Source organism: Seriola aureovittata, chromosome 19 (assembly GCF_021018895.1).
Source record: "Seriola aureovittata isolate HTS-2021-v1 ecotype China chromosome 19, ASM2101889v1, whole genome shotgun sequence".
In the NCBI taxonomy this organism is placed as follows: domain Eukaryota; kingdom Metazoa; phylum Chordata; class Actinopteri; order Carangiformes; family Carangidae; genus Seriola; species Seriola aureovittata.
Window position 1 is genome coordinate 9,688,419 of NC_079382.1, and position 27,036 is coordinate 9,715,454.

At 41.4% G+C, this 27,036-nt stretch overlaps 2 protein-coding genes across 2 annotated transcripts; one reads left to right on the top strand and one right to left on the bottom strand.

The window, feature by feature from the left end:
- Positions 1-1,564: 1,564 nt before the first annotated feature.
- faxca (failed axon connections homolog, metaxin like GST domain containing a) lies at positions 1,565-12,787 on the top strand. The gene is made up of 6 exons (XM_056363370.1): positions 1,565-2,067; positions 5,038-5,173; positions 5,529-5,725; positions 5,903-6,120; positions 6,818-6,934; positions 8,353-12,787. The coding sequence occupies exons 1-6, from the start codon at positions 1,808-1,810 to the stop codon at positions 8,649-8,651; spliced, it is 1,227 nt and encodes a 408-aa protein (XP_056219345.1). The 5' UTR covers positions 1,565-1,807; the 3' UTR covers positions 8,652-12,787.
- Positions 12,788-15,582: 2,795 nt separating this feature from the next.
- Positions 15,583-20,249, bottom strand: pou3f2a (POU class 3 homeobox 2a). Its single transcript, XM_056404645.1, has one exon. It carries the CDS (start codon positions 18,920-18,922, stop codon positions 17,537-17,539), a length of 1,386 nt encoding a protein of 461 aa, XP_056260620.1. The 5' UTR covers positions 18,923-20,249; the 3' UTR covers positions 15,583-17,536.
- Positions 20,250-27,036: the final 6,787 nt, after the last annotated feature.

The following is a 27,036-nucleotide window of genomic DNA, read 5'->3' on the forward strand; positions in this document are numbered from 1 at the left end:
TACTATACTATGACATTTTTTCAGATTTTTATGCCTTACTATACTATGACATTATTTTCCATTTTTATGTCTTACTATACTATGATACTTTTTCACATTTTTATGACATACTATTCTATTACTTTTTCTGACTTATTATAATATGATATTTTTTGACATTTTTATGCCTTGCTATACTATGAAATTATTTGACATTTTTATGACATACCATACTATGAAGTTTTTATGCCTTACTATACTATGAAGTTTTTTCACATGTTTATACCTTACTATACTATGACATTATTTTCCATTTTTATGTCTTACTATACTATGATACTTTTTCACATTTTTATGACATACTATACTATTACTTTTTCTGACTTATTATAATATGATATTTTTTTACATTTTTATGCCTTGCTATACTATGAAATTATTTGACATTTTTATGACATACTATAATATGAAGTTTTTATGCCTTACTATACTATGACATTTTTTTCACATTTTTATACCTTACTATACTATTACAATTTATGCCTCACTATACAATGAGTTTTTTTATACCTTACTGTACTATCACGTTTTCGTGCCTTAATATATGATGATTCATTTATGTGGCAACACAGTGATGCAGTCGTTAAAACTGGTTGCTCACAGTGAGAGTCTTCTGGATTTGAATCCTGGGCCTGGGGCCTTTCCATAGAATATGCATGTCCTACCGGTGCTGGCGTGGTTTTTCTCTGAATACTCCAGATTCCTCCCCCAAATCCAAAGACATGACGAGCAGTCATTTTATTGGCGACTCTAATACCTTCTTATAATATGACATTTTTATGCCTTATTATCCTATGACTTCTTATGCCTTACTGAGTTTTTATGTCTTACTATAATATGTCATTTTTATGCCTTAATATACTATGACTTTTTATGCCTCATTATACTATGACTTTTTATCCCTTACTATACGTTGATGTTTTTATGCCTTATTGTACTGTGGTATTTTTTCATTGCTTACTATACTATGACCTATGACATATGACGTAGGCGTATGTCCCTATATCAAAAGTGATGTTACCATATATGTCACCTATAAAAGGATATATTGTTATGACATATATACATCCTCTGGATATATGAAGATATAATTTATAACATATGTGAAATACTCATAGTAAAATTGATTAAAAAATAGATGGTTATATATGACTTTCTTAATAATTTCTAATTAAATTTGAACATATATGTCTATCTTTTATATTTACATATATAATATGAACATATACTGACAGGCTTTGGGATGGATATATATTTATGTAACATATCTCTATAAGCAGACAGACTTTCTTTTTGAGGTCTGGAGGGGTTGCTGTGTCGCTACCAATGTTGAGACCAATACACCCTTGGGTAAATCTGCCTTGCCGTAATATCTAATACAAATTCTGAATAGGACATGTAGGAAGCAAGAAACAGGTGTTTTCGCTTGCAGATTTATCTGTATGTTTTTATTTGGCATATGTCCAAGAACGTTGCAAAACGCCATCCTTAAAACCAATTTTATTTTGTAAGATGTAACCGGAAGCTGTGTTTTGTCTTTTCACTGCCTTCACAGTGACAGGAGGGAGGCCACAACCAGCGAGCTCCGAGCGGGCTGCGGAGGATGTCGACCCCGCTGCGGGGACAAGTCCCGGGCGGGATGTTTGTGTCCAGTCGGCTTCTGCTCACCCAGTCGCCCAGTACCCGCGGCCCTCGGCACCCATGAAGCCCCCGCTAATGAAGCCCCGAGCTGCTAGAGTGAGGCGGAAAGTGGCCGGAGACAGAGAGCATGTACTGGCACGTCGGGTTCGCCTGGACGCGGTCGTGTGTGGTTGATCTTGGCCAGAACCAGAGCTTCTCCTCCGGCCTGCTGGGCTCCGATGAGCAGCTCTCGTTTTATGGGTACATTATCGCCTACCCACTGCAGGACTACGGCGGGATAATGTCAGCTTTGGGCTCGGACTCGTGGTGGCGGAAAACGCTGTATTTGACTGGAGGGGCTCTGCTCGCTGCCGCTGCTTATTTGCTGCACGAACTGCTGGCCATCAGGTACCAATAACACAGAGGCTGTCAGAGGAGTCACTGTAGAGGCTGCAGAGCTCATCACTTCCCACTGTCAGGCCTCTTGGGCTAGAGCATACTCTGTGGATCGTATTGTGTTCATATTGTCACTCCAGATCTCCCAGCTCTGCTGTATTTTCACTGGGGTTTGATATTACTTAATCTCGGCAGGTTGGGCGGGGTGAGAGCGGAGTCGGTGGAAAATAAGGAATCGTGAGTGGGTGGGTTATGATGTAACGGAACCCTCCACCCCCCAGCCAAACACACACATCAGGAGATTTCCATCTTTATTGGCTTATTTTTATGAATTAATGATGTGAGCTTGATCTACTGCATGGGCTTTTATTTTGGCGTCGGTCTTTCAAAAATGATAACGATTATAAAACCATGATAATGGCTCATTTCCCATGCTGTTTGTTTGAGTGGTTAGCCTGCCAGCCCAAGGGCCTATTACACACAGCTACCCTCTCACATGAACTGACATTACAGATTGTGACAGCAGGTCACTTTCATTTGTCTGTATTTCAAGGACGAGGCGACATGGTGTAGGTTCACCTTTTGTTTGCTTTATTGTGACCCCTCAGCTTTCATACACATGTTTCGGTGTTAGGTTTCAGTCTACATCACTGCAGGAAAAAGCCTTTTACAACCTCTAATGTAAACATTAAAACACCAAAGCCATGTATGGTAGTTGTAAAGAAAAAGGTTATGTGACAGATATAATTATATTTGCATTCATTTTTATTGAATATTCATTGTCAGGACTGGGGGTTTGATAGAGCGAGTCTGTCTCGGGTTAACTGCAGTCCAGGCCTACAGCTGTACGACAACACAGCTTAGAAGGACACTTGATATCACAACAAAAGTCATACGGAGGCGGTGCAGTTTTGGAGTCGTTAGGAAAATTAAAACTGATATTTATGTGATTTTTACTTCTGCTGACAACGAGTGACATTCTGGTGTGTCGGCCTTACACGCAGCAGACTGGTTTCCTTATAGCTGTTGTTGATCGATTTTTATACATGGCGGAAATACAGGCCATTTGTTGTGCAGTGAAATATTGCAGATATATTCATATATACATATACTAGCTTTTGTATCAAACAGCAATGCATTATTCACGTTACCCTATTAAAAACTGCCTTTGAGTCAGCGGGCATTTGAGCACCAAAGTGGAACAGACAGCTCCTCTGCTCTCAGGCTGCGGCTTGTGTTTTTTTACGGTTCAGCACCTTTCACATTGGACAGCTCCCTGTAATTCTGCATTGTGCCCACGTGAATTTGTTGTCATTCGTAGGCCCGTGCTAACTAAGTGTGCATCTCCAACACTATCCACGTGAATGCACCATAATCTTTCTGAAGGGTATGCCTTATTATTTTCACACTGCAGTTGTCCCTCAGCCAGTGCAAATGGCCCAGGGCTGACAGTCACTCAGGGCCAGTTAAAAGACCTTGGTTGCAGATCATTTGATTTATTCCCTCAATCACAATCACTTGATTTATCATATGATAGCCTATTTTACCCCCCCACACACACAGGCACACTATACTTCTATACTTGTGAGGACCCTCATTTAATCATTACAGTGCTGTGGCTCTGGTGGTAGAGTCCACTACTTGAAATGTCAGTTGGTTGATCCCTAGCTTCCTCTGCATGTCGAAGTGTCCTTGGGCAAGATGCTGAACCCCAAATTGCCCCCAATGTGTATGTGTGCGTGTGTGATAGAGTGAAAAGTGCTTTGAGTGGTTGATAAGACTACAAAAGGGCAGTCCATTTAGCCAATCCCAAATCTTATTCTAACCATTAATTTTAAAATGAGTGACAAAATGTCCTCACAATGCTGCAATGGTTTAACCTCCTAAGACCCGAACTCTTGCATGGCATGCATTTTTAATTTCTCTTTGCTATTTAGGCTGATTGGGACCTGAGAAAAATGATGTCCACATATGAGGACTTTAGTTTTAAATTTCGATTACTGAGTGGCAGTATAATATCCTCATATGTGGTCACCAGGCCCTTGTTGAGAAAAAGTTAGTATTGTGGTCTAGAGAACCCAAAATGTGAGGTCCACATATGTGGACGCCAGGTCCTAGGAGGTTAAAACTGAAACTGGCTCTCACACAGAGCCCACACACACTGACTTGTTTTTGTCACTTAGAAGGATATTGTGTGACTTCCATTAATGCCCTAGAGACTTACCCAAGCCTCATGGCTGCATTAAACTGTTAGTTAGCCCAGAGGAAAATCAGCCTTATTGCGATGTGTACGTCCTTTGCTCTCTTCAAATTCCCATTAAGTTCAGTGCAACTGGTACACCTATAATAGAATACTACTTAATTAATGTTAATTTGATTAGATACAACTTTATTTAGGAATATACAGACCACTTGAATACAATATTAACCGAAATAATGAACAATGAACCTGAGAATGTTGTGGCCCCTGGGTCAGTGAGCTGCTTTGCATTGTTGGTAATCCAGCTTTACCTTAAGATACCTGACCTGAACCCCAACAGTTTAAGCCTTTAATTGAATGGTTAACATTGTGGGAACTGGCTTGTTGTCCCCAAATGGGAGGCAAGTGCCCATAATGTGACTGTGAACAGAAATATGTCTCCACAGCAGTAGTAATGCAAGTATATAAACACACACACACACACACACTTTTTTTTGCTTTTGACTTTTAATTCCATTAAACATGTAAAAGTCCAACTAGAGTCGAGAATTAGCAATAGCTATAAACTCTTTGTGCAACACATTAGTACCCTGTTTTATGTTAAATTGCACTGTCCCTATCAAATAAATAAATAAACTAAAAAAAAAACACAGAGAGAGAGAGAGAGAGAGAGAGAGAGAGAAAGAGACAGAGAGAGAGACAGAGAGAGAGAGAGAGAGTTTGCTTTTATAAGCCTTTCTTCCTACTTGATGTGCTGCCTTGTCATTCTTTGCTCCACACAGAAAGGAGGAAGAGCTGGACTCTAAAGATGCCATCATACTCCACCAGTTTTCCAGGCCCAAAACTGGCGCCCCGTCCCTGTCCCCTTTCTGCCTTAAGATGGAGACCTACCTCCGCATGGTTGACCTGCCCTACCAGGTAAAACGGTGCTTATATGTCTGTGACAGAATATAAAACATTACTATGTTGTCTCTTTAAAAGTGTATGTTTAGAATTGAGAGTGAGTGTCCATTTTTTGTGGAAAAATCCATAGTTTGTTCTTTTGCGTTAATTACTTTTGCTGTGATTAATTATTGTCAAACTCTAAGTTGCTGCTGTCTGCAATCACTCAGTTTCCTGCAAGGGATAATTAAAATTTCCATTAAATGTTTTCTCTTGATCCAATTACAATTTAATTCACCTAATACTTATCACCAACCACTTTCTCTATTCTGTTTCTCCTTTATCATGGTTTTCCTCCCCCTGCCTTCCCTGAATCCATTTTCTCCTGCAGAACTACTTTGATGGGAAGCTTTCACCGCAGGGAAAGATGCCGTGGATTGAGTACAACCAGGAGCAGGTGTGTGGCACCGAATTCATCATCGACTTCCTGGAGGAGAGACTGGGTGTGAGCCTCAACAAGACCCTGACGCCACAGGAGAAGGCCATGTCCCGTGCCATCACCAAAATGGTGGAGGAACATTTCTACTGGTAAGGGACCAGTGGTTTTTTTTGTCCTTCAGTATTGTTGTTTATATAGATTCAGAGTGTGTTTTTTGTTTACTTTTACATGGCTGAGAAATGTCAAGCCAAAGGTTCTTCTTAACAGTCTTTGCTGCAGTAACAGCTGTAGTACTGGTAGTATATGTCTATGTATTTGTGTCCCAGGACCATAGCTTACTGTCAGTGGGTGGACAACCTGGAGGAGACCCAGAAGATGCTGTCGATGAGCGGGCCACTGAGTGATCTGCTCAAGTGGATCCTGAGTCACCTGACCGGTGGGATTGTCAAGAGGGAGATGTACGGGCACGGGATCGGGCGGTTTTCTAAGGAGGAGGTTTACGCCCTGATGGAGAAGGACATGCGCACCCTGGCCACTCTGCTAGGTGACAAATCTAGATGTTATTTTTTAAATTCATAAATACTGATGCTCATGATTTGGAAGGTTAGAATCTATTACATACATATATTACATTTGGCCATATAAAAGTCAGTGCAGCACAGTTGTTTTTTCTTTTGTGTTTATGAGTCCACTGTGTAGCCAAAGACATTTATGGACTTTGTCACCTGTGTGTTCACATTGTTTAACCTGCAAACAGATAAACATTTTTATTTGCAAAAGGCTGTGTGTGTCTTAAGAACTGTCATGTTTGTACTTGTGGATAGCAGGATAGCTCAATACGGACCTCCTGTGGTGAAACTTAACATTGCAGTCTAAAAGAAGAACACAACCTCTGGCAGTTTGTGGCAGAGCGACATATTTAGAGAGACATATCTAAGAGGATGCAGTGGGAAATGTTGTTGAGCCATGATAAATAGTGCTTCCTAAGGTTACATGTTGCAAAGCCTAAAGGCATCAACTCATCTCTGAAGCCTTTTACTTTGTGGCCAGAAGTGGATCTCTCATTATTTTTCCTTCTCATGCGGCCATACACTTCCCGTATAAAAATTATTTTTAATGTCAGAAGTTAAGATTATGTAACAAAATCCAAATGTCTCTGAAAATACAGACAGAGGGAAAGCATACTTATGCAATGATTGTGTGTTTTTAATGTGACATATTTTTTCTGTGTGCTGTCTTAGGTGATAAGAAGTACCTCATGGGCTCTAAGCTTTCAACAGTAGACGCTGCAGTGTTCAGTCACCTGGCCCCTGCTATGTGGACGCTACCAGGAACACGTCCAGAGCAGCTAATTAAAGGTAAGCCCGTCAAAATGGGCGACATGCAGACAGTTTCAGCTGTATTTGCAGAGATCTATCATATGCTGGTGGAAACATCTGTGTATATAATATTAAATATTTTATCCTCTTTTTAAACAGAGTAAACCATGCTCTTCATTAAGCTATTTTGACTGTATGCACTGTAAGGGCAGCATCATTAAAACATCACATAACACTATAACTTTTACATTGCTGAACCCAAGACATGTTCACTGCCATAACGTTTTATACGCACTGCACTATGTGTGTTTGACATCTGTCTCTTTTAAAGAGTCAAACACATCTCTCCTTTATTATTATCTTGACAGCCTAACACAAGCACAGAACTGATGTGCAGATATGATTCACTGTTTCAAGTGTAATGCGCTTGAAACAAAATTCACAGAAAAAGGATGAGTCCCCCGCAAGCTAAGCATGTTTTTTTTTTTGTTTTTTTTAACCATACCTCTCTATCTCAATCTGTAATCAGTTTTTAATTAATTCTATGGAACTTCTGTACTCACTATCCTGAAGACTCTGTAATAATTATAGCATCATATTTGATATTGATTCTGATTGTGACTTTTCTCGCCTTCCTACAGAGATATCAGAGCACAGTTTTTGCCGTAGACCGGTACCTAAGGAGCAGATTAGGTTATCTCGCTCAAGATGACAGGCGACATAGGACTTAATCCCAGGTCATCCAGCGGAAAGACAGTCTCCATGACAACCACAGCACCATGTCATATCTAAACAAGGACAGATCAGGGAAATTTACATGTTGAGTAGGAAGGAGGGAAGTGAATAGAAGTGAATCGAACCTGAAACATTGAAACATAGAAAAATCTGATCATTGACTAAGGCGCCGGTCTCATCACTAGTAGCAAACGTAAAAGCAACTAAAAAGTGATGTTCCTCTCTCGGGATGTTTTATTTTGATAGAGGTAAAATTTAAAGGACACAGAATTTTTTCTTGTTTTCTTTCTGTCTTGTCAATCTTCTTCAGAGCCCCAGTTAGGGCTCCAACTAATGGTTACTTCCATTATTGATTCATCTGTAGCTCATTGTCTTGGATAATCGATTAATTGTTTTGGTCTAAATATATGATCTATAAAATGTCAAACAAAAAGTGAAAAAACAAAACAAAATATTGTGTTTAGTATTGAATATGACAAAGAAAAGAAGCACATCTCCACAATTCAGAAGGTGGAACAAGAAAATGTTTGAGATTTTCACTTGAAAAATTAAATTACTTGAACCATAAAAAAATCAGTTGTTGCCATTTATTGTTCTGCAGAATGACAAATCGATTGATTGACAAATCGTTTTAGCTCTAATGCCCGCTGTGTTTTATTCATGAGTCAGACTGCATGCTGTTTTCACAGCACCTTACCCACTCAGCTGTCTGTTCCCTCCAGGTGAGCTGATCAACCTGGCCATGTACTGTGAGCGTATCCGCCGGCGTTTCTGGCCTGAGTGGTTCGTGGACTTGGAAGACTTCTGCTACAACGATATCACAGAGGGCAGCGAGTCCAAACTCCCCGATTTGGGTCTCTACTCCCGTACGGACACTTTCCAGGACGATACACACACACACACCCCAAGCACCCACACGCCACAGGACCCGCCGTCGCCCGACAGCGACCCTACAGGCCACTCGCTATATGACTCTGACATGGACACAGAGTGCTCTGAAATAGACCAGCTCAAGTGTTGACAAAGCATACACTTACAGGACACACTACAAATGCGCACACCACAGGAGGGTGCTGCATCCCCACCTGCACACATGTCCCCTACCTCTTTGAACAGAAAATAACTGGGGAGTATTTTTGTTGTCGCCTGTGCTGGTGGAGAAGTTGAGGATGGTACACTGTAGTGGAGGAATGATTGCAACAGAAGGAAAGGCAGTGAGGCATAGGTCAAAAAGGAAAAAAGTCAGAGATGGACAGAAGAAAAAAGAGGCAGCATATAAAGGAAAAGTGGAGGAAAAGAGAAAAGATGCAGAAAAAAAGAATGAAAAGTAGGAACTAGAAGCATGAAAACCAGGAGTAAATGACGCCGCTGCTGAGAAACTCCTCCACGTGGTCGACATCATCCGCAGTCACAACCTTCTACCTGTCATCCCGTTGTTGTAACCTTGGCAACTAAGTGCTTGTGACCCCCCCTCCCCTGCTGTCCCTCGTAGCGTCTTGCACCACCCAGCCTTGTGTGTTTTCAACGGAACCCCTAAACGCCTTGTATTGATATGACATTGATACGTAGGGAAACTGTACAGGATTTATGTGAATGAACACAGTTCAGTGTAAATATATAAATGGATCTGATTTGATTCTCAGATTTAATAGATAGAATATTTGATTCTATAAGAGTATAAATAGTATAGATAGCCTGCAAATATAATATCATCCCCTCTGTCATATGGTGTAAAAAATGTAGGTGTTTCTTATATAAAATCCCGTATGTGTTGGACATAATGACCAACCTGTCTTGTAATAGTCGCCATGAATACCCAATCTGCTGGTCTAGGATCAGTATGAGGAGCCCTATGACCGCCTGTGTGTGTCTTTCTCCACAGCTGGGAGTAATGCCTGCTGCCCATATTTAAATAGTGCAGTAATACTTCATGGAAGATCATGGATGGTGAACTGCAATCTGCCATAAGCACTTTGGAACTATCTTTTGTCTTATTAAGACACTTATTTTGCCAAAAAAAAAAAAGATTTTGTCACACATCAGATGCATAGTATGACCATATACCCTGTCAGGCTCCTGAGTTGTTAGGATTGTCATTGAGGACATTAGCTTTAGATCAGATAGACATTTTACATGCATTCAAGCATTGAGAGCGAGTCAAACAATCATGTAGAAATAGATTAAATAGATATAGAGTCTGAATGAAAGTGCATGGCTGGCACGTGCCAATGAAAATGTCCCTTTACACTTCTCATGGATAGTGTTATCTACATTTGTTTGCTGGCTTATTTAAGTTTGATTTTGTGATGCTTTTTTTTTTTTTTTTGCGGTGGCTCTGGTCAAATCAGCCACACAAAGATGGCAAAGATGTAGCTGATGGATCTTGGTTTTTTTTTTTTCCTTTCAGCAGTTAAGTTTTTGTGACAGATGCCTCATGTTTCAAAAATGATGGATTGCCCAGAAAACATTATGTAAAGCAATAAGAGAGCAGACACAGGTCCACTCTGTTCATCTTTAATTTTATGCTAGGGTGGGTGGTATTTGGGGTGTGTGATGGCGAGGTGCACGTCTTATGTGTGTTTGTCATTCAGCAAATGCACATATGGCTGCTACTTATATGGCTGCAAGCAAGGGGTATACAGTATGTGCTTTGTGCTTGTGTCCATGCTGCGCATGGATGAGTCGCCCTCTGTGTGTGAATGATCACGCACTGATGAGGATTCACAGCTGAGCTTTTCATCCCTAACATGCACACTCACTGTCATGATTTCAATGTTGTTTCATTTAGGTCGTAGAAAATGTGTTTGTCTGAGAAAAAGACAATAGTGATAGTGTGGTGGTTATAGTGATGATGCTGCTTCTTATTCATGGTCCAACTTAAAACATTGTTCCTGTTAGGAATGAAAGGGAATCCTTACAGGGCCATCACAGAGGTTTTTAAACAGAGACAGGCCGATTTATTCGCCAGGCCAATATATCGACTAATACTAGCTTAAAGGCCTGTTCACACCACATCTTTGTGAAAGATTCGGCTCTAGAAGTTTGGTGATGTAATGTCTATATTTGCAGGGATAGTTGGTGAACAGCTGTAGCTGGTGAGCTAACTGCTAACTTGCTAGCCAGCTGGGCTAGCACCAGTTCATCACAGGAGCTCTCAGAAATTCATATGTGTACCATTGACTCCTGTCTCATGACAGTCAGTTAGAGTAGAACAATCAATTGTTCAACACAGCTAATAAGCTACGAGAGCTTCCTCCATTTTGGACTCTCCAGTGCTCTGTCACCTCAGAGGTCACCACTGGCTCGTTATTGGTCAACAGTGCAAATTTGTGGGTCAGAGTTAATTAAAGTTGACCTCAAATTCATTGGAAAATTCTTTCCTTTTTAACTGCTGCTGTGACCAGGCTTTAATGCAGTTGAATTGCCGTATGTAATTATCGAGAAACTGCAGTAGAGAAATGCCAAAAATATCTTGGTGATAATTTGGGAATAGTGTGTCCACATTGTTTTTACAAAGTTTTTTTCAACCACTAAATGTCTCACTCAGTACATATGTTGGTCACAGTTCTTTTATGAAGGGATCGTCCTCAAAAATGTTTGTAATTAGTTTTTTTTAAACATGAATATCGACCAGTTTATCCTTTTTGGATTTTTTTAAAACTCAAATATCGACAGCCAACTTCAAAACTGGATGAGGCTCGACTTGACAAGGAAAATTTTTGTATTGGATCAAAAACATGTAGCATTAATATGTAGCAGTACATTTTGAAATAAGAAGTAATGATGCCATAAATGGAATCTAGTACTTAGCAAACAGGTATACAGATGTAATGTCATTAAGCCACCATTATGAATCTGATGTTTAGGTGGGACATTGATGTTGATATTGACGAGTTAGAATTAATGATGAGGTAATGACAGCAAAAATCATCATTTCCTGTATAAGGCTTTTACATTCTGGGTTCTCTATCAAAAGCATCTCTAAGCTGGGCTTCAAATCAAGGAGCAGTAACGCCTTCATGTGTGGGTGTGTGCTGCAGTTGATTTTAAGTACAATAATATAGTCTGAAACTGAAAAAAAAAATTAACTTAAAAGTTTCGATTTGTGTCTTAAAACCCCCTTGCCTGCATGTACTTGCCTTCTCTCATCAATAGTCAGATTTAGCCTTATGAAAACAGACTCCTAAAGCTGTTTACTTTATACCAGTGCCAGCATATGACTTATGTTTTTATGTGTCATATTTATTTTATTTGTCTATTTATTTTATGTTGCTATATTACTGATAATGATGGTGGATGTGCTTGAATTTAAAAAAAAAAACGATTTTCTTTTTATTATTTTGCACTTTTCTTCTTATGTTTACATGTGTTTTGTTCTCTGGCTGAGAATTCCTATCAGACTAATTTATTGATCTGTGTATTAGTGCAATAATGTAGATCCTCTGACTTCTGTTGACATGTAACACTGAAGAAAACGCATATTTTCACATTGCCAGTCATTGCCGTGATTGCATGTTTGTCCATGTTTTGAGATGTCATTTGGTAACTGTTATTATGTTATTCATATCACAATATTAAGGAAGTTTGGTGTTAGTCCCTCATTTGCTGCAAAAAGTAATGTCGAAACCATAAAAATAAATAAATAAATAAATAAAAAAGATGAAATACTGAAGTGAAATACTGAACTGACCAAGAGCAGGGTGAGGTCAGTCATCCTGCTGTTCAGCTGATGATGAGTGTCTTCACTCCCTCTTGTAAAACTCACCCATTACTGGGAAAATTGAAAAACTCCTTCCAGATCAGTGTCCGTGGGCAACTTCATCTGTCTCAGTGTTCCTCAGCAGTTAAAGGTCAGGGGTCGTGTGTGTGTCACTTTCCTGTTGAGATTTCTGCTTGTAGACCGTAGAAGCCATATAGCATTGTCTCTTGGTGTTGTGTGTGCTCAAACACTTGGTGGAATCTCATCAAACTGTAAATAAGAAAGCTGGAGAAAAAAAAAAAAAAAGCAAATGAATATGCGAAGATGACTTAAAAGAAAACGCTCTGTAACATAAAAAATAAAAAAAGATTCTTATGAATGTATCATACATAGAGATAAAAAGCTGTATGACAATGGATTAATCATAATATTTCATTAAATATAGCTGTGGTATTTTCCTCTTGTTTTGTTTCAGTTATTGTGTGCATCAGTGAGAGTTAAAATCATATCTACCTGAGGAAGAAAATGCAGAAACTGCTCTGTATCAGCACTTGGAGGTGGGTATACTCTGGCATATATCTGTCTCATAATCCCTATCCCTCTGTGCTTGCTACCATACGACAATACTAAGCCCACCCAACAATGCTGAAGGATTAGCTCTCTGCCCTTTTCTTTGTGCTCGTGCTGGAGCTTTGGAGAAACGGAGAGAAAAAGGAGGGCAGAGGAAGAGAAAAGGCAAGTCGTGGGAGCACCACTGTAGAGACGTGAGCGTGGGTTTGGGCGAGAAAAAGGGGGCATGAAAAGGGAAAGAGACAAGCAGTCGCGGACAGATGACTGATATTTGATGACTTTGGCTGGTTTGCTTTTCTGTCACCATTGTGCAGGATCCCTGTGAGATCTCATCCACACAAGACAGAGGAGACAATTCAGGACTGACAATGACACCAGAGAATAAACCATCTCTGGTGAGTCAGAGATGGCGTACAGTGTCGGAGGCAGCAGATGTGTGAGTGCGCGTGTGTGTGTGTGTGTGTGTGTGTGTGTGTGTGTGTGTGTGTGTGTGGCTGAGTGTCGAACACGTAGCTGTATGCACGATGTGTGAGGTGGGATGTTGTGTGCAGAGATGAGTGAATGTGCCTGTGTGTGTGTGTGTGTGTGTGTGTGTGTGTGTGTGTGTGTAAAAATATGAATAATGCAGAGGATGCCTGTAGGAGCGTGAGGGCCAGGAGGAGGGCAGATGGTCGCCTGCTGATAGGACAGAATCCAAGCAACACGGCCCTCCAGAGAGCTGGGTTTAGACCTGGCTTAACACACACACACACACACACACACACACACACACACACACACACACACACACACACACACACACACACACACACACAAATATGCACGCTTCTTTCTTTTTTTTCTTTCTCAAATCACTCTCTTTTTGCCCCAAAACTGCACCCACTGGCTCAGATTTCAACATAAAAGCCTGGATATTAATAGGTGAGATGAAACTATGAAATGACACGGTTGTAAACAGACAAAGAGGCTGAAGCCTTTCATTGCCAGATTTCTCTCCAGTTGTGTAGCGACTGACTGAAAATGAATTAAAAACATCAAGATGGAAAATTTTCATTCATGCATTCTGATTGGAATTTCATTTATTCATAAATTTTCATTAAATAAATTTGTGATATGTGATTTGAAATATAAATGAAATGGACTTGAGATGATTGTCCTGACTTGAGATAAAGGTGCCGCAGATAAGAATAAATAAATTAAATTATAAGAAGGGCCCTGGCCAAATTTTTAGTCTTTGAATCTTTTTATTTATTTGAATTTTTCAGAGATGGCTTTGCTTTTCAATTATATTTGCTGCAAAATTTTATTCACATGGAGTGAAGAAAATTCCTCTCTAAATTCAACACAACTAACTAAACTCCAAATGCAATTCTGAATCTTTGAACTTGGTCTCCATTTTCCCTTTGATTGGTGCCAGATTACATCTTTCTTCGCAGGAAACTTTCAAGGGCATTAGTTGGAAATTTCAGATGTGTAACAAAAAAAGTGCTTTAACTCTCTATGCCGGTGGAGAAACTCAGGATCTTGAGGGACAAATACTGGGTCTCCAAATACTAGAATCAGTCTAAAAATGTGTCAGTTATTAAGTTGAGAAACTCTCTGAAACCCTAGGAAAAAAATGCAGATGACTCAGTGTAGCTATGGTCCAGTTATAAAGTATAATTAAGAAAAAAAGCAGTGTCTCATCAAAAAAAAAAAAAAATCTATGACTGCATCAACACTCACTGTTCATCAAGCAATTACCCTCCATCCATCCAGAGCCCACTTTGAACCTCCTAACATCCACTAGGTGGCGTCAGCGCACTGTTCCTGACTTGGCCACTGATGAGCTCAAGCAGATGATAAGCAACATTAGACATGAGGTGGAGACAACCAGAAGGACAGAGATGTGCTGAGGAAGAAGAAACCCTGAATCTGACAGGTGAAATGAGACCGGAAATCGTTCCGCAGCACAATCCTCAGCAACGTCTGAAACAAGAGTGAAGTTGAGTGTTTGGATTTACACTGCGCTCACAGGCTTCTCAGCTTTCTAAATAGAAAACTTGTGATTATTTTAACACCAATTTTTCGGTGTTTTATGTGCATGCACAAATATTTAGCATTTCTACAATTATTCAAATATTTCCTAAGATATTAAAATGATTCATAGGACATGTTTAGAATTATTTTTATTATGTATAATAAAGGCAATAGGCCAGATTATATATAAATCTGATTTATATTGCACCACCCTCTGTCCTACACCTGTAGTTAGGCCTATTTCTCTGCTTGTATTTCAGCCAGCGTTCACTCACAGGCATGTTCACAAACACAAAGGCTTTAATTGTTTTGATATTCTAAATTACGTCTCGTCATTACTGTCAATTAGTTTTCATATTTAGCCCGATGAAAATATTAATTAATGCTATGTATTTCAATTTTAGGCCATCCATTGACTGGCTGTCTGAGCATCTTCACGGATTATCTGCCCACACAACAATATCAGTGCACATCAGCGGTAGTAAACACTTAAGCGAAACAGCTGAAGGACAATTTGAAGCAACCGAGACGGATTGATAAAATTCATAATTACAATGCAAGCTCGCGCACAAGGAGGAGTGAAAAAAAAAAAGAAAAAAGAACAAGCTTGTTGCCAGAGTTGCGACTTTTCCTGAAGCTCAATAAACGTGCAAAGACTGCAGTGTTGTAGAAAACAAATACGATTTAATGACAAAAAGCATATAGAAATTGTGCAATCGTTGATTTCTTTTTTCCCTCTTCGTTTGATCACAGATTTCAGGTCAATGCTATTTTGTTTTGGTTTTGTTGTTTTTTTTTTTTCTTTCCACCTCAGAAACTCAAATTCAGCTGAAGGATTAAAGTGATGTAGTCAGACTTACAATAGTCTTTTTGCATTAGAGGAATCTCAGGCCTTATTTAAATCAAATTATTATGTAATATATTCTTCAATACGGAAAATGCGTAAAAATTACGTAAAAATATTGCTATGTTTAATTTTGATTGATTGGCGAAGGATTAAAAAAGGAAGTGGAGCGTTTGGTTTGACATTGTTCACTGGGCCTATTCAGAAAGTTTTTCAAATGCAAAACGCCTCATGGAAATCCTCTAAAATTTATATTATGGATCTGCTCAAATATTATATTTTCTCCTCATCCACCTACACCCTTCAGTTGGATTTGTGTTTCTGAATTAATATATTTTTCTTAAAATTTCAGTCAGAGAATAAATCTCCAACTACTGGTGAATTTTCCCTCACAAACCTCACCATCAGATCAGGTTATTAGTCACAGGATTAAAGTGGCACAAGAACACGTGTCTGTGTTTGTGCTTTGGCACAGACTGACAGAGAGAACGGAACAAACAAACAAACAAACAAACATACAAACAAACAAACAAACGAAGCCATACAAAAACGAATGGAGATACATCCCACAAATAGTCTTCTCAGTGAATGAATGAGTCATACATTAGTAGTATAGCCACTGCGGCCAGAGCTGGTACCAAGATATATTCAGTTTTTTTGTTTTGTTTTTTTTGTTGTTTTTTTTGTTTTTGTTTTGTTTTTGTGGGTTTTTTTTTCTTCTTAGGAAAGGAAGGCAAAATGGGCTGGATTGCTTTGAGTGTTCCAGCCGGACAGTCTCGGTCTTTCTCGTCACAGCATTTTGGAAAAGTACAGAAATAACATAATAAACAGCAAAACACTGTAAACAGGCGCCCAGAAATGTCTGCACAGAAAGAAAAGCATTAAAGTCAACCAATACCCAGTCTCTATGGAAACATTATTATCATTATCATCATCATTATTATTATTATTATTATTATTATTATTATCATCATTATTATTATCGTTATCATTATTAGCATAATTATTAGCATTATTGTTATTATTTGGGAAGGACTGTAATGTAAGAAGTTTTAGCAAGCAAGAGAAATTTTCAATTTATTGTATATTTATATATAAATACTGAGTGCATTTGACACTAGACAGTCAATATATCAGATTAAATTTAAATTGATCAAATAGCACATAATAACAATAATAATAATAATAAAAATAATAATAATAATAATAATAGACTGGTATTGGCTTTTATTTTTAACATTGTACAGCAGGTGTACAGCAGGCCATTTCAGCCCTCTCTTGCCACAAGCTTCGAAGAACCCCTGTTGCTTTTGTTATGATGGAAAGATGGCGTTTATTTACCCACACTGACTGCGACTTAACATCATGCCCGAAGCTTGTTTTTAGATGTTCCCCCTGCGGACACCTCGTGTCCACATCACACTTTTGCCTTTCTTTAATGACACATGACATAATGACACACTGGCGCCTTGGTAGAAGGTTTAGAAAAGCATTTCGTATCAATGTCGGACGTGTTTTTTGGTTAGCACACACCAGCCGTATCCCAATATGCTCGGCAGTTCCGCGGCATGAATGCTCTCCATACGGCTCTCTGCTATGCGTATTTTTAGTGCTTGAGTGCCACTGTATATCCCCACTGTGTGTGTCCGTGGGTCCAACATTTAAACTGGCTGAGGTCCAGTTCCGAGCGGTCCAGCACAGAGAATCAAACAAACAAGGAAGGAATTATACCTCCGTGAGGGGTCCGTGTTTTGCTCAGGATAACGGACTGAGGTCACTGCACAGGAGTTTGTCCACCGTGGTGAGGAGGGGTGTCCCCGTACATGTCCTCTCCTCCTGGTATCTGTCCCCCCGCGGGTGTCATCCTCTTCTCTTTCTGCCGCCGGTTACAAAACCAAACCCTCACCACCTCCTTCTCCAGCTGCAGGCTGTCCGCTAGGGAGTTGATCTCCGCTGCTCCTGGTTTTGGACATTTGAGAAAATGGCTCTCCAGAGCCCCTTTGACGCCCACCTCGATGGAGGTCCTCTTTTTTCTTTTTCTTCCCTGTGCCGCGATTTTATCCAGGCTAGTGGGGCTCCCCGAGGTGGAGTCCGCCTCCTCCAGCCACTTGTTCAACAAGGGCTTGAGTTTACACATGTTTTTGAAGCTGAGTTGAAGAGCCTCGAACCTGCAAATGGTGGTCTGAGAAAAGACGTTTCCATACAGCGTCCCAAGAGCCAGTCCCACATCCGCCTGGGTGAAGCCCAGCTTGATGCGCCGCTGTTTAAACTGCTTGGCGAACTGCTCCAACTCGTCGGAGGTCGGTGTGTCCTCGTCTGACTGGTCCTGATGGCCCCCGTGCTGGTGGTGTGAGAGAGACTGCTGGTGGGCCCCAGGGCCGCCTCCGTGTTCACTGAGGTGCGGGCTGTGGCTGTGGTGGTCCTCATCCCGCAGGGGGTGGTGGTGCATCCCCCCTTGCTCTCCCCCCGGCATCAGACCGAAACCGGACTGGGAATACACCAGGCTCTGGCCCTCAGATGTCGCCATACCGGGGATGTGCGTGGTAGCTGTGCTGGTTCGCCATGCTCTGGCGTCGTGATGCGCCTGCTGGTGCGCTAGGTGAGGGTGTCGCTGTTGCTGCTGCTGCTGCTGTTGCTGCAGACTGCTGGAGTTCTGCAGCTCTTCTCGGTCACTGTCGTGCAGTACGGGCTTCACGTCCTGTTCTCCGAGGGGACTAGATGGCCAGGGCGCCCCGCTGTCACCGTGAGACAGCGCCGTTATCCACTGGTGCGCGTGGCTGAGCGGATGTCCACCGCCCGGTAACGTGCTATAGTCGTTCTGGAGCAGGGTGTGCGCGTCCCTGTACGCTGCCGCCTGCTGCATGCTCCCGGACTCCGAGTGCGGCGGCGGCGCGCTGCTGGGGGTGGTGAGGACGCTGTAGTGGTTGGACGTTGCGGTCGCCATAACTATCGGAGCCAGAGTGATAGCTGGAGTTAAAAGGAGGCTGCCTTTGACAGTAACTCTTTTGCGCCACGGGGCAGCAAGGCGTCTCTCTCCAGCATCTCCCGGGCGCTGTGCCAAGGGGACGCAGAGGCGCGCACCTGTGGTCCGCCTCGCTCCGCTCTTTATTGGCCAAGAACGGTTGACAGATGTGGTTACCCCTGACAGCACCCCGCTCATTGGTCACGGGAGATTGTACAGAAACCCCAATCACTCTGCCCAACAATACTAGCAGTCCTGCAGCATGCAAGAGTACAAAGTGGAGGGAGAAATCTGGCTGCCGAGTGTAAACACAGAAAAGACAACAAGATCAGCTTTAAGAAAAAGGAAAAAAAAGCGTTTTTCTTTATGTTTGAAAGTAGTTTATGAACCTTGATCTGGGTCAGTGGGTCACATCTATCGGTTTCGTGCGTCAAAACTATGCGTAAAAGTTGCATAAGATACACAGGATTGGCACATTTATCGATGTAGTGACCGTATAACTTTCAGGGTCCAAATTCTCAAAAGTGCTAAGCGTTGGTTTGATCCGGTTTTCATGCGTTTAACGTGGAATAGTTTGGATATTTTGCGCCATGAAACAGTGAGCAGTGATCGTGAGGAGAAACTTCCAGCTGCCTCTCTGCCCTCAGGACGCCGTCTCGAGAGAGGGGCCGCGTGCTTCCAGGGCCTCTGCCCCGTTGCCATGGCGAACGCGGTGAATGGAACAACAACGCCCACGTCACAGCTGCAATTCGCTCCTTCTTTTCGTTCCGTTCCAAAGGATTCATTGGGGCCGCGCGCTCGGCCGTCGGGACAAATAATGGGGGGCGAGCGGAGAGGGCAGCTCGGGGCCAAAGAGAGGAGGCTGCAAGAATTGGATCCTTCAGCCTGCTCTGCGCCCACGGTGCCCCCTTCCACCTGCTTGTTGGGTAAACTTTGAGATGGATGCACCTACAGTGGCACGCGAGGCTTGGTTTCCCAAAACCTCCTACGAACAGGCTTTGAATTTCAATAGTTTGATGAGGAAAAAGTTATCTCTACCTTTCAATGCACAAAATCAGTCATGACTAACAAGTGTTTCCCAAATTTCCCATGACAACCAGTTCATGAATATGTCCCAATACAACACAGCAGTGGTGGAAAGTAAGTTGTAGCTGAGATACTGAGATTCTTTACTTGAGTGTTATCTTTTTTTTTTTGTTCAACTCTACACTACATTTCAGAGCCAAACATTTTAACTCCACTTCATGCTGTTAATATAATATAATATATGAGCAACTGATAAGTTACAATGAATTGTTTTGATCAAACAACCCACCAGGACCAGCAACATTAAAATGCTGCTTGTTAATGCATCTGTAATAATAACCCATCAATATAAACAACTCATTCTGAATAATGAATACTTTTTGTTGCTAACAATACTAATGTTAATGATAACACTTTTGTGCTTTGAACGCAGGACTTTTACTTGTATTGCAGATTTGTTTTACATTGTCTTATTATTAGCTCCTTTTTTCTTAATCAAAGCATCTGAGTGCGTCTTCCATCACTGCAACACTGAACCGTAGAGGTGTTGACTTAGAAACTCTGATTATACCATTTTGTCCTCTCTGTTAGTTCATGAAAATTGATCAAAGCACTAGTTTTGTGCTATCTGCCGCTTCTATCTTTAAATGAATGCAATGATATTGAAATGAAATTAATCCTCATTCTGTTGAGCCCCTCTGAAACCCTTTTAGACCCCTGGGGGGGTCCCTGGACCTACTTTGGCAAACTACTGGTATTTAGGAGATGTGATTTTATTGGCTCAAAGTGGGACACCGGCTGTAAAACCTAGCAGCTATTAAGAGGTTAAAGGAACCTCGAAGGACAAAAAATATGCAAGTTTCACCTTCAAACAGGGTTGGGATGCAACATCACGGGCACCAATGGAAATACGTGAAAACATTTAGCAAATTTAAAGGCATAGTTACAAATCCAATAAAACAATGGTTTATTAGAGAGCATGCTACAATACAATAACATATAGGAAGTGGTAGGTTAATCAATAAATCTTATTAAGCTGAAGATGCGTAGACATAAAGTGACGCACATTGAAATATAGAGATTGAAAGAACACTGGCTTATGATTAGGGTGTAATTCTGAGAATTACCAAATGTGTCGCCAGGGGCTCTGGCAAGCCGTGTGTTAAGAGAGGCAAAACATATTACCCTAATAGACTAATATGCAAACTACTGGCTGCCCAATTACAGGACTTAATAACGCATAAACGATGCGGGTCCTGTTCTTACAAGAGGAAGAGGTCGCTGTTAATTCAGTCAAAGGGCTGGGTATGCTGTCAACACAGGCAGCGGTTTCCACGCACATACTGTCTCTGTTTCCCTGTAACTCGTTCTGTATTCAAGAGTGAGAGTTAATGATGGAGAATCTGAGCGTTAAATTAACAGTAATTATATGGCCCCAGTGCTGTAAAGATTCAATTTCTTCGCAAGTCTAATGGGCCTAAGTGTCCCTGTGTGCCAGCAGAACTCTCTATGAGATATTTATGATTGAAAGGCACACAGCGAGAACAAAAACAAACACACACACACACACACACACTTGGAAACACCTATAGAATAAAGGCACCCATGGCTATTTACATGTAGATTGGAAGAGATATTTTATGATGTAGAAGGGCAGCACTAAAATTGTATTGAAGGCCAGCACTCTTCAAATCCAGATGTGAAAAGCCACTTTTTTGCTCTTGTGTAAATAGTGCCACCTGCTCTCCTACATTAGTTTGAGAAAGAGTGGTTCAAGTGCGAGGTGAAGCCATTTATCTGGGTGAATGTTTGCAAGCAAACCAGTATTCTGGTTGCTTTCACTTTCTCCAGACCAGTGTGTGACCAACCCACGTCCCTCCCCCTGTGGGAACCCTAACGCAGGGGTAACTAGGGCAGGGGGGGCTTCTTTATGCTGCCGGACACAGGGAGATAATGGCCATTCCTCCACAGCTGGCCCACACAATCAAAGAGAGAGGGGGCTTGGAGGATTCCAGCTTTAACCAGGCCATTGTCTGGGCTAATTACATCTGAATGCAAGACCCCGAGAACCCACCTCCCCCCTGACCAAAACCTGCACAGAATACCCCAAACAACCCTTCAGGGATGATGAAGAGTGCACAGACACGGGGCATACACAGAAATATATAAACCCTGGACTCCTTCATTACCCCTAAACATAAGCACACAAGCATACACGCACACACTTGTTCATTACCCATACACACTCACATCCCCAGCAGGCTCTCATCAAAGTGCTGTGTCTCTCTCACACACTCTCACATGTGGCACTCAGCATTAGATCAGATCTCAGCTTGCTGCGCTCAGAAGAGATGAGGAGGTCTTAGAGGACTTAGGTTGAATAGAAAACACACTGAAGAGCCTTTCCCCAGTGCACCCCCATAATCCCAATCTATACACTCCCTCTGCCCCCCAACCGCCAGTTCTTGGCTCCATCTGTAGCCTGAACCGTGCAGCCTCAGCTCGCAACAGTGCAGTTCTGCGTCTGTAAAAAAACACAAAACAAAAAACAGCAGTGATGTCAGGATGTCCCGTTTTGTTGCTCTGTCGTTTGGTTTTGCAGTCAGAAAATACATCCAGCTTGTTCCTTCACGAGCAGACTGATGCACTGATTTCCTCCAGTATGATAAGCAAGTGTGGTGTGTTTGTTTCTGTGTATGTGTTACAGAGAAATGGAGCTGTTCGAGACATACTAGAAAACAGCTAAGTGTGCTTGCTTACGCTGAAAATTGCAGGTGCGATTGCTATTAATGGGCCAAAATGTTAATTGTTCGCATCTGAGATGTTGAATGGGAGTTGCACTTTAAGTTCAAGCTCTTAAAACAGTTGAAGTTGAAGCACTGAAAGAGTTGGACGTGTCTTTTGAAGTGCTAAGAGCCGAAAGTGTTTGAAATTGTATTAATTTAGCTGTGAACTGTCAGTTGAGGTGTGAAAGATGAAAACAGTTGAACTGTCATTTAAAGAGTAAGTGATGAAAGCAGTTGCAATGTCAGTTGAAGCTGAGGTAGTGCGAGCGCACTGTGAGGAGTTGAAGTGTCAGTTGGTATGTGAGAAGTGACAACCGTTGAATGGCCGTTAGTTGAAGCATCAGCTGATGTGTAGAGGCTGAAAACTGAAGTTGAAGCGGTAGTCATAGTTGAAGTATGTACACTGTAAATGGTCCAGGTGTCAGGAAGCTCAAGAACTGAAGTGGTGGAGTGTGATGAGGTCTCCCTCTCCAGGTTTGAACATCCTGTGCAATACACGCCAGTGCAGAAAGTGCCCACCAAACCAGCTCCTTTTCCTCTTTCCTCTTGGCCTCTACGTGTGAGTTCTATTGATAGATCGAGTTTCTATAGATACAAAGACTATACATCATTTTCACTGGACACGTTTCATATTGTGTGTGTGTGTGTGTGTGTGTGTGTGTGTGTGTGTGTGTGTGTGTGTGTGTGTGTGTGACAGTGCCAGGGTTAGGAGGTCTCACTGGCGCTCAGTTTAGCATTGATTTATTCTCTTTCTCCAATTTATTTCCCCTTCGCCTGCTCTGCCTGTAGGAGGACAAATGGAGGAGAAACGGCAAACCCAGTAACCATCCCTCACACACACACACACACACACACATACACACACATACACACACATACACACATACACACACGCGCGCACACACACGCATGCACGCATGCACACACACACACACATTCGCATACACTCGCACACACACAGTGACAAATGTTTCCACAAGCAGAAATGCACTCAAATTCATATTTCTGCATAGAGCTGGCAAGCAAACGTGCACACAAACACATACTCAAATACTTCTAAAACCCAGGTTTTCAATTTCCAGCATTACTGTGCTGGACCAATCAGAGAGGTGACCATTCTGTGGAACTATAAATTCACAACACTCCCTAAGTCCCAAGGCACCATGGCTCCTATAAGACTTCCCATGTTGTCCCATATAACTGTCTTCAGAGGACCCATAAAGACGTAAGGGGACGCTCCTACTTCTAGGTGAGTGGTCATAATTCACCAGCAGGTATTTTTACTGTGACATTGCTGTCAAGGTGCACAGATTCATCTCGTCTCCTGCTTTATAATGTCCTACACAAACTCCAGATAGGAGAAGCATGAGTGCAGTCATATTTTACGGGCAGCATGCTGTCACATCCTACCGTAATGGTTTGGTGTTGAAAAAGGAGTGTGTTGGAAGAGGAGTGTGTGGGTCCAAGCTTAACACCTCACGTCACTTCTGCTTTCGGGAGTAATAACAAACCTCTCCCTCTCCTTCCCAATTAGAAAAAGAGCACATCTGAAACTGGGGAACGAGGGACAGGAGGAGGGGCAGGTAGGTCGTTAAACCCACTTGAAAGCTCAGCGCCCTGATCGATAGTCTTGGGCCAAGCAGGGATTAAAATCTGGCTAAGTCTGTTGTAATCAATACTGATGGCTAACCCTGGGGTTAAAACAGGTGTAAATCTCCATACACGTCCATACACAAGTCTGCACTATGGCCTACAGTACAGATAAATCCACAGCTATCCATGCAAATGGACACACAATGGCTTACAGTGCATGCGCAGTCGATATGGATGAGTGCTGTATGGGCCTTCAGCAGAAACACATCTAGTTGTATCTATGTGGATATACACTCCAGTGTCCAGTTAAGAAATTGAGGCAGTAAATTTGGACTCTTCGATGGAGATGACCAGAGTGAGTAAAGCTCTCATAAATGTGTGTTGAGGAGGTGTGGAGTGTGTGTGAGTGCATGCAGAAGAGAGAGAAAACAAACACTAATTTTTGTGTCTGTGTCTGTGCCTATACACACAGCAAAGCAATAAAAGTGGCGAGAATGTCTTATAGACAGGGAGCTGACATGCATGATTGACTGTTTCACACCCTAATGGTGGACAGATATCACTGCTTGGATTGATTGAACAAGCACAGGTCTGCGTATCAATTACCAATACTGATCAGTGTAGCTATGGACAGACAACAACAGGGGGAAAAAAACTGTTGCACACCTATATTCTGATCAGTTAATTCTACCAGTGTAGAGATTTATTTCTTTTTCTTAAATGGTTATCTGTTTCCTCTAACTATTGGGGACAGATTTCCGAGCAGAAACAGTTCTCACAGGACTGAAGTGAAATTGATAATGTTTAATGAATAGTTTGACAATTTGGGAAACACACCAAGTTCCTGTCTTTCAGAGAGTTAGATGAGAAGATTGTCGCCATTGCTACAGCACCAGCCAGTAAGCTTAGTTTAGCACAAAAACTGGAAATGGGGAAACAGTTAGCTCTTGGCAAGAAGGCAAATGCATATTCCACAAAATGTCAAACTATTTATTTAAACATTACTTCAGTCCTGGGGTGAGGACTATTTTGTGATCTGAAATTATAATTAACCTTAGCCAAAGACTGGAAACAGTTACCCTGGCATAAAACCACAACTTGTTTTTACAATTTGGTTTTTAGATGAAATACTGTAAATGAGATATAAAGTGTTAATTGGTGAACATAAAAGGTGCTGGTCGGTGGATTTTACCTTTGGACAGAGCAAGAGCAAGGCTAACTGTTTCTGTATGTTTTTATGCTAATATAACCTAGCTAGTTGCTGGCTTTAGCTTCATATTTATTGTTCAGACATGTTGTTTTGTGAAACTTCTCGTCCAACGAAGCAAAAAAACTTCAACGTGCCCTGAAATATTACAGACATATCTCAAGTCATCAGTATTTAATAGACGAGTATTGTTGTTTTTACTAGTTCTTTGATACATTTTTTATCTGAATTGCTTCTATGCTAACAACAAACCTGAAACACAATGACAAAAACCTCACACCCCTGTCCCAAACCAGTTCTCCAAAATACAAGCACAATTTCTGCTTCTCACTTAGATGGCAACTCTACTCTTTCCTGTTTTTCAAACACAGCGCACACAATTCAGCACATTTGGCACAGTCTTCCTAACTAAACTCTCTTATGTTCATGGGGACAGCATTGTCCTTCAAAATGCTGAAGCAACATGATCAATTGGCCGCACTGATGACTCACAGGTGCAAACACTAGTTACTAAATTGGTCAATTACAAATCAGAACAGCGGGCCGAAGGTGAGCTCTCCTGTTTTGGAGATGAATAGAAACGATGCAGAGCAATATGCAGCGATGGGACAGTCAGGGTGAGAGGAAGAAGAGGAGGAGGAGGAAGAGGAGGAGGGCGAAAAAAGAGGGAGAGGGAGTGGTAATCACGTGGTCACCTTTTTAGAGAGTGACACTTCACTGCCCCCCCCATTATTTTTACTTTTAAAGTAGGAATATACAAGAGAGCAATTCCTGACACACTCTTATTTTACTCTTTAGGCAACTCACTAAATTGCGAGTCCCAGTCGAGTCTCGAGTTGCTGCAGTGTTCGAGTCCGAGTCCGAGTCACCAAAGAAGACTCCCAGTGGAGTCCGAGTCAACTCCCCATTACATGAGTCTGAGTCCGAGTCATCAAGGTTGAGTCTGAGTTGACTTCCTAGATGGGCTTCCTAGAAGTGTCAACATTAAGCACAAATGACACCATTTCAAAGCAAGTTTATTTACTGTGTGTGACACAGCAGAAAAAAATGCACTTATAAACATGCACCTGCACAAAAACGAACAAAAGTCTGTGTCCAAGTCTCCAACTTGGACCAAATGTTGTCAATGCTCAAGTCCAAGTCCAAGTTTGAGTCCTTCACTCAAATGCAACAACACTGGCCTACACCCAGTTGTCTTGATTACTGTAGTGTGTAATGTATTTCTGGGTGTTTCTATTCTGCATTAGAATGCCACTTTTTGTTTGACATCCAAACACCTGGATTAGGTTTTTTAAAAATCCGCAGTGCCATCTATATGTCATCTATAAAAAGCTAAAATTGATGTGAAATGGGTCAAAGAATTTTATAAAGAAATGCTCATCCAAGTTTGCTATATATAACACCTCCTTCAGCCGAATAATTAAAAAGTGATGCGGTTTGTGTATTTGATGACTGGTCATGAAAAACACAAACTTGATCTCAGACTCTTTTTTAGATTTTCATTTCAGATAATCCAACATACTGTATAAATGTCTTTTCTAAACTAAAACACTTCAGCATCAACATTTTTTCCTGTGTAAAGTGCTTACCTTGTCACTTGTTGTGTGTTTTCATCAACCATGCTTTTTTTTTTTTTTTTTTTTTTTTTGAAGGCAGCTTGCTCCTCTGTCCCTTTGCCAGAGACCCCAGCTGTTCCTCTA

What these genes read in the sequence shown, in the direction of transcription:
- faxca (XM_056363370.1), top strand. Translation starts at nt 1,808, where the DNA reads ATGTACTGGCACGTCGGGTTCGCCTGGACGCGGTCGTGTGTGGTTGAT. An exon ending in CACCCTGGCCACTCTGCTAG is followed by an intron (nt 6,121 to 6,817) that starts GTGACAAATCTA and finishes GTGCTGTCTTAG; the next exon opens with GTGATAAGAAGTACCTCATG. An exon ending in TCCAGAGCAGCTAATTAAAG is followed by an intron (nt 6,935 to 8,352) that starts GTAAGCCCGTCA and finishes TGTTCCCTCCAG; the next exon opens with GTGAGCTGATCAACCTGGCC.
- pou3f2a (XM_056404645.1), bottom strand. Translation starts at nt 18,922, where the DNA reads ATGAGCGGGGTGCTGTCAGGGGTAACCACATCTGTCAACCGTTCTTGG.